The sequence below is a fragment of the Mizuhopecten yessoensis genome, unplaced genomic scaffold (assembly GCF_002113885.1).
Source record: "Mizuhopecten yessoensis strain PY_sf001 unplaced genomic scaffold, ASM211388v2 scaffold9331, whole genome shotgun sequence".
Taxonomy (NCBI): Eukaryota; Metazoa; Mollusca; class Bivalvia; order Pectinida; family Pectinidae; genus Mizuhopecten; species Mizuhopecten yessoensis.
This window is the reverse complement of record NW_018407994.1, coordinates 92,623-100,838: the sequence shown is the minus strand read 5'-3', so window position 1 is coordinate 100,838 and position 8,216 is coordinate 92,623. Positions and strand designations below refer to the sequence as shown.

At 37.7% G+C, this 8,216-nt stretch overlaps 1 protein-coding gene across 1 annotated transcript; it reads right to left on the bottom strand.

Annotated features, from left to right (window-relative positions):
• Window positions 1–4,092: 4,092 nt before the first annotated feature.
• LOC110457844 (protein ABHD15-like) lies at window positions 4,093–7,569 on the bottom strand. The gene has a single exon (XM_021509286.1). It carries the CDS (start codon window positions 7,524–7,526, stop codon window positions 6,345–6,347), a length of 1,182 nt encoding a protein of 393 aa, XP_021364961.1. The 5' UTR covers window positions 7,527–7,569; the 3' UTR covers window positions 4,093–6,344.
• Between the last annotated feature and the right edge of the window lie 647 nt (window positions 7,570–8,216).

Sequence of the window (8,216 nt, the reverse complement as noted above, 5' to 3'; positions counted from 1 at the left end):
TCTGACATCACTTCCGGGGTCAAAAAGGGCTGCAGTTTATCACCAACTGTTTTGTCCATGTTATTCTGTAATAAAGTGGATTCCTATCATCAAGTGATCATGGTTTCCATATAAAAATACATATTTTTTCAACAGATTAATGCTGCAGAATGTTGGCTATCCGTGAATGGCATTATTTTAAGTATACTTTTATACGCTGACGATATCGCTATCATCGCGTCGTTTGAGGAAAAATTGCAACACCTACTCACCATTGTGGATGCTTGGTGTCAAAAATGGGAATTAAAGGTAAACAAGGAAAAAACTAAGATAGTGCATTTCCGACCTCCTTCAATCAGGAAGTCAGGATTTCAGTTTGAACTGTCTGGATCAGTGCTGGAGTATTCTGATAGTTATAAATATCTCGGAGCAAGGCTAGATGAAAATCTAACTCCAAAAAAAGGCTGTTATTGAAATTTCTAAATCAGCAAGTCGCGCTTTAGGAGTAAATTCATATCCAATGGGATGACGTATTCGGTATACACTAAGCTGTTTAAATCCTTTGTGGAACCAGTTCTTATGTACGGGAGTAGCATATGGGGCACGAAGGAACACAGTGTCATCAGTAAAGAGCAAAACAAGGCCTGTGGGTATTGTTTATCCATTGGTCGGTATACGTCCGATATAGTCACTCGAGGGTACATGGGGTGGACTTAGGCATATACAAAACAACAAAACCATTGTGTACGGCTTACATGAATGTGCAAGCCTCTTCGTGCCGATGACAACAGAATTTCTACAAAAATTATGAAATTGTCATCCAGGAGGAGGAAAAGATGGACATATTTCTGTGACACAGAACAAATTGAAGTTTTGTGAAAATCAACCCAGTTCACCATCTAATGCACTTCACCATTAAATCAATCCTAACACATACACAGAACGTACGGCAATCTTTGTTTTTCATCATTGACCTGATGTGATATCAATTGTTATATGTAGCGTGTTCACATTGCGAAAGGTAACTTACTGCCATTCATAGGCAAAATAATATGATTACATTTGACATTGTTATGCCTCATCTACATCACAGTATTTCTGATTGGATTATACTGATCACATGACGGGAAAATAAAACATTTACTGTTGTATAATTGTTTGTGATATAATATGTATTGACCTTGTCGAAGGGAAATACGATTCTTTGTTTCCCTTCGATTAATCATGTTTCCCTCGGGCTATGCCCTCGTGCTCTCTTAATCTTGGGGAAACAAAGAAGCTTGTTCCCCTTCAACAAGGACAATACAGGCATAGTGCCATCAAATACACTGTTAATAAGAATGGAATTACTATCGTGTTCGGAATCAATACAAGTCCAAATTACCATTGATAAAAAAATGTTTATAATAAAATAACTCTTTTGAAAAGAAGATACGTATTTTACATCTTTAAAGATATACGTTCACGTCAGCAGTGATACAAATCATTACCTGTGTGGTCTTGTGTGGTCTTTTTTTTTTACCTGTGTCGTGTTATACAATTTGTAGTAGCCAGCTTGTTTGTACTTTACACTACCCACAGCAACAGCTATCTAAGCGAGCTAATTGGTAATAAAGTCAGATGATAGACATCATACACTCGTACCAATGTGCTAACGTTTATTAGCTTATTGCGGTCAGTAGTGATGATGCAGATTATGTTCCGCGTTTAATGGACAAAACAATGCAAAACTACAGGAAATATGTGTATGAAAACTTCATTGGACAAAACCTCCTAGTAGTTCGTTGTAAAACTAGAATGCCGTGGAACGTTGGTCACAAAAAGAAAAATTTGGTACCGATAAGGTTGTTTTTTTACCCGATCTCCTTGATTTCTGGGTTTTCTCTTGCGTGCAGCGAATTCCCTTGAACAAAACATTTCAATAAGTGTTGGTTTTATTGTAAAACTAGAACGCAGAGTATATGTAAGGTAAATGCAACTTTCTTTACTGAAGGAGAGGATTGGTACCCCCAAAAGGCCGTGTTTGGCCCCTTTATTTGAGATGATGCGTTAATACGTTTCGTCTGAACGCCTAAGGTTGTATTCTGTTGCAACATATTTTAAATTGTAGGGGTATGCTATACGTGTATATGGAGACAGTCCTATACATATTGTTCTAGGGATTTCGATAGTTTTAATAGGTTTTTATTTTACACTTCTTGACGTCTGCATATATGACAATGATATTTATGTTATTGAAACAAGAGAAGACGAAATTGGAATTAAAGTGTAGCTTTCAGCTTGTTTTGTTCCAATCCCAATTAATTATAATGACTTTGCTCTTTTTTTTAATATGTACATTTGAAAAAAAAAAACGTCTTTCAAAAAACTCATTCGTTCCGTTTCATTAATCCGAAAATTGTATAAACTTTGGATTTTACACAAGATAAGTGACATTCACGGGTATTTACCATTGCAATTAGTGACACAATATATTATTTAAACCAACAGTGCTATGGCAGCTGCTAATCTTCAGTTCGCATGTGCAATTTTAACTTCGGCTTCACAAAAATCCATATCATTCGATGTATGATGTACAGGTGTAATTAACTTTGCATGGACGATCTGAAGGCTGTAAAATGTCATTATTGACATTGTATTGCAAATCATGTGTTGTTAGATTACAAGGTTGTCATATATCAGCGTTTTAAAAAGTAGACGCTCCATTTGATAAATTGTATAGTGCATTTTATAATTAAATGGATACAAACAATGCACGTGTTTGTCTTTTGTCATGGCGATATAACATTAATACAAATGATGTTATTTGTTTTGAGAATGATTTAAATTGAAAACCCGATTTAAAAATGTCTCTAAAAGATTGAAAATTAAAAACATTTTTTATTTAGCAAGTCTATTGATTTAAAAAAATGATTCATCATAAACAATAGCGTAAATGATCAATGATAGATGCTCACGGCTTTAAACGTGTTTTACTCGCTACAGTAATCACATCCGGACGATCCGTTTCCGTCTCCGGGTGTAAGTATACTTTCACCGCCATGATGTCTGCTTCGAAGTTAATTATACTGTCAAGTATCGCCAGGCATCTCACCGTTACAATCCAATCAAAGTCATTACGGCCAATCAGGACGTCGAATTGTGTTATGACGCATGCAAAAAACACGCAGTAACGCTCAATATGGTGACCAGATTATGAAAAAGTAGTCCTATTGTCGTATGAAAAAAAATGTAATATGATAATAAAGAATACCTCAATTCAATATCACAGAGGTCAAGGACCTATATCTGCCATTACCTATGAGTTATTCCCCCTGAATCCCGTGGGTGTTGATATATATTGATGCTACTTTTGCGTCCCGCCAACTGTGGGACCAATTCTAACTGAAGCGGAGACGGTGGCGGAGATACGGATCGACAGTTGTTATGACAGAGAGCGACAGTAGACAATCGACGTTGTCCAATAAATATTGATGATGATGAGCTGGGTAAGTCGTATATCTATATCCCAACCCGTCTAACGCGCAATGATATCAGCTCGGATCTCTAGGTCAATTTACAGACTACATATGCTTTTCAATGATCTAATATATACTTCAGAATACTACATGAAGATCTACTAGATATAAAAACCCACACGTCAAATAACGAATGTACGTCAATGCGCTCAAGCCTACGGCAACATCGCGGTAAAATTGCCCGATTTCTCCGCTTTAAGTATTTAGAGGAAGCATCAACCGGAGACCTCTGTATCAGTCCGAGGAGCCAGGAGCCCGAGGGCTGATATTGATGGAGGGTTGATACGGGATAGAATAAGGAAATGGTCGTAAGATTATTATTTTTATCTTATACTTCACGTTGTAAATACTCAAGTTCAGCATCAAAATTATTAAAATATATATTATTTTACAACAATTATGAAACAAGTTATTTCAACTTATCCAATCAAAGTCATTACGGCCAATCAGGACGTCGAATTGTGTTATGACGCATGTAACAAACACCCAGGAACGCTCAATATGGTGACCAGATTTTGAAAAAGTAGTCCTATTGTCGTATGAAAAAATGTAATATGATAATAAAGAACAATTCAATTCTATTCAATTTCTGGTATTTTTATCAACAATTTTAATAACGATATTTTAAAATGGATATGAATATCACACATCACATTATTTCAGTCATTCATTCACTGTTCTACCATACATTCATAAGTTACACCCATCACATACAGATTTAACAGCCATCACATACAGATTTTACAGCCATTACGTACAGATTTTACAGCCATCACGTAATGCTTTATAGCAATCACGTACATATTTTACAACCATCACGTACAGAATTTACAGCCATCACGTACAGATTATACAGCCATCACATACAGATTTTACAGCCATCACGTAATGCTTTACAGCCATCACGTACATATTTTACAGCCATCATATTTTACAGCCAATACGTACAAAATTTTACAGCCATCACATACATATTTTACAGCCATCACATACAGATTGTACAGCCATCACGTACAGATTTTACAGCCATCACGTACAAATTTTACAGCCATCACATACATATTTTACAGCCATCACATACAGATTGTACAGCCATCACATACGGATTTTACACGTTTTGCTGGGACAATCCACAATCTCACGGCAAGAGGAAGATACCATTTCAATATTTATAATATCACTGGAATTAACACCTTATATACATTGTATATATATAGAGAGATATTGGATATATAACACACAAAAAATGGTTTATAAGAATTCCTTGGCACAAATAGATCTGATGAGCATTTTCGATAACATACTTTTCTTTGTAAGTATACTTTATGAAATGATAATCACATCTCAGAACCCCCGTTTGATCCCCCTCCTAACTTCCTTTCTCTTATTATATAGATTCTACGGTACGACATTCAAGTCAAAATAGTCGTTATCGTCCGAAGCTATATTACATTTGTAATCAAACCTGCCTGATACAATCAATTGTATTGGTGTATAACCATATATGTATGATTGAACAAACCCACCAAATACAAACTTTACATACCACCACTGTCAACATTCGCCCAAAACATTAAAACCATTTATAACTTCCGGTCGAAATAAATACAGCCAAGCATTGTTAACCTCTGTCAGGAAATGCAAGCAACTTTTTACTCAACTACTGATAACTTCTGTCAAAAACAATTGCTACGAAACATTGGCAACTTCCGTCCAAAACATATACACCTAACCGTTCATACCAAATACAACGAATCAAAGACATTCTCAAGAAAAACAAAAAAATCCATTAATAACTTCCGTCCAAAACAAATGCATCGAACCACTGATAACTTCCATCCAAAACAAATACAACGAATCACTGATAATTTCCGTCCAAAACAAATACAACGAATCACTGATAACTTCCGTCCAAAACAAACGAATCCTTCATTACTTCCGTCCAGGTCTTATAACCGAATCATCCGCTCAATATTGACGTATGTATATCATTATATAACAATATAACTTATATATCACTTACATAACAATATATACAGGTATATATTTGTAATCCGCCAGGACCATTAATCGCAAATTCCCTTGAATAGCTTACGAAAGTCATGAAAATAAATACTTGCAAAATGAAGCAATTTACAGTATAGGTATCATCCATAACATCAACTCAAAACAAATGTAGTTATTTCTATATCTTTGATGTGACAATAAAAAACTTCAGCCTAATGTAAGCCAAACTGTCACCGTTAACAACCGCCCACTAGAGCTATTATGTAGCGCCGGTAGAGACCGTCACGGGACCAATTGAAATGTGTACACGTCCATGGTAAATATCGTCACCCATACAGAGTTATTCCTCGGAGCTTTGTAACACTACCATGCGACAAATATAGGGGGCGTTCAGTGTACCAGTATATGCTTAGCTAGTGTGGCTCGAAAGTCATTTTTGTATTAATAGTGTAACGCAGTATTTTGCACAAGGTGATAGGGATGGCAGAGTTGAAGTCATTAAATATTTATTTGTTAATTGACTTTTTTTTTCAGATACAAAGGTAAAAAAAAAAGAGCGTAGGCGAATATATCTTGCTACCTACCTGCTTATATCATATTGATTAAAACAACCGAACAGACGGACTATGTCGAAGTATCAGACGAACAAATATATAAGCGTTTAATATTGACAGGACAGACGACCGACATCACATATAGCTCAATCAGACAGACTCGTGCACACGAAGACGTATAGACAGACACATTCATTCTTTTCAACACACTCTCGTTTGAGCAAAAATGGTGGAAATTGCAAAGTATTGGAAAAACTATATAAATATATAATGATCTTCTAAAGTGTCATATTGTAGATCTTGCAGGACTTTTATGATAATCTATCGTAAAACCCTTTGTCGTAAATTCCAAAATGGCGTCAAGATAATCCAAAGTTAACCTGTCGGCCCAGGATAAAGACCTTAGGTTTTCTAGGAATCCGCAATGGCCTCCCCTCTCCATGGCCACCATCAGGAAGTTAGGATAGAACTTGAATAGGTCATATGGAATGTTGTTGTTTTTGTACACAGGGTCGTCAAGACTACTGACGAACATTAAGGGTATGGATATGTCATCAACATCTCTTAGAGGGTTGTTTCTTTCCCAGAATTCCTCTATAGTGCTGTAACCGTATAACTTACAGAACACACACTGGTCATACTCGGTTAAAGACCAAGTCTTCAATGCTTTCTGGACGTCCACTACTTTTAAAAGTGCTTTGGCATGCTGCCATAAAATTTTCTTTAAATATAATAACAAAAATAGATCGTATATTCCACTTATCTTTTGTGTACTTCGTTCCGAAATGTCAAATGAAGGTGACACACATACACCACCACATATGTGAGCTGAGGATCCAAACTCGCCAAGATAGGATAGCAATACCTCACATCCGGTCCCATACGATACCATGGTGATAAGTGCCTTCGGAAACCGGCCGTGTATATACTTCACGACTTGCCGTAAATCGGACGGATCTCCGTAACTCTGGAATTTGGGTGTCGTAAGAACAGTGCCGCCGTGTCCTCTGCGGTTAAAAACGACAGTCTGGAAGCCACGCTTGGCCGCCGCCTGACAAATCTTCGACACACTCGCCGCACATCCGGTGATACCCGGGATAACGACCATAACGGTCCTCCGTTTTCGTTTCTGCACATGAATGTTACTGACCCAGTCAAGGGCTACCACACCTTTGTCCTTGAGAAGTAAGTACTCTCGATCAAACTGGACACTCGCATGGGGCAGTAGCCATGGCAACAACGTCTGAATATGACGATTCCTTAAAGGTAAATCCACGGAAAACATCCTCGTTGCAAGAGAGCATTTCCGTAATATATGTGTAGCTAGTGTAGATTCCTTGTAATAAAGTTTAGGTAAAACCTCTTTGGGTTCCAACAGTGATTTCAGGAACACGAAAACACTAATTATAATTGTACCGATTACTGCTATGTAAAAAGGCAGGAACACAATGTTATAAACAGCCAACATACCGTCAGGCTCATCCTCCCCAACAACGGTAGCCTCCCCAACAACTCAGTCTTTGATGGCATAACATGGTGCGATTTTTCTATATATCTGTGCCTATTACAGCAGTCGATACTTGGATTGTCAGTCAGTGAGCATGACTCCGCCCCATCTTGCATCCAATACACAACCCTACGGTATGTTGAGATCGAGAAGCAACACATGCGCGGGAACAGAGGGAGCAATCATGATACAGCTGCTGAACAGTAGCGCCGCCGGCATGGTTTGTCTATGTACACTGCGGAGACGTTATAAGGACCATCAGGTGTTCGGACAATAATTGATTTCGGCGAAGGAGCTTTGAACTAGAGCATCACCGGAGCTGTATATGGCTGTATTATACGACCGATATATCGCTAATCCGTCACAATTGTCACTGGCAATCAATTTCACATTCTAATGCCATTCATAAAGCCAAAACCGTGCAGATAGGCTTACGTGGCTGCTGTGGCTGGATTAGGGTAGACTCTACCTCCTGTGGCTACATTGTGTTATATTTGATAAAAGTCTCTAAGTCCAGGGGTTTAATGTGTTGTCGGATTAGATAGAGATCTTATGTCCCGGAGAGACAGAGGTCTGGGACCTATCTGCCATTACCAATGAGTTATTCCCCCTGAATCCCGTGGGTGTTGATATATAGTGATGCTACGGTTG

Bases quoted from the DNA above. Each gene is read 5' to 3' on its own strand.
- LOC110457844 (XM_021509286.1), bottom strand. From the start codon at position 7,526: ATGTTGGCTGTTTATAACATTGTGTTCCTGCCTTTTTACATAGCAGTA.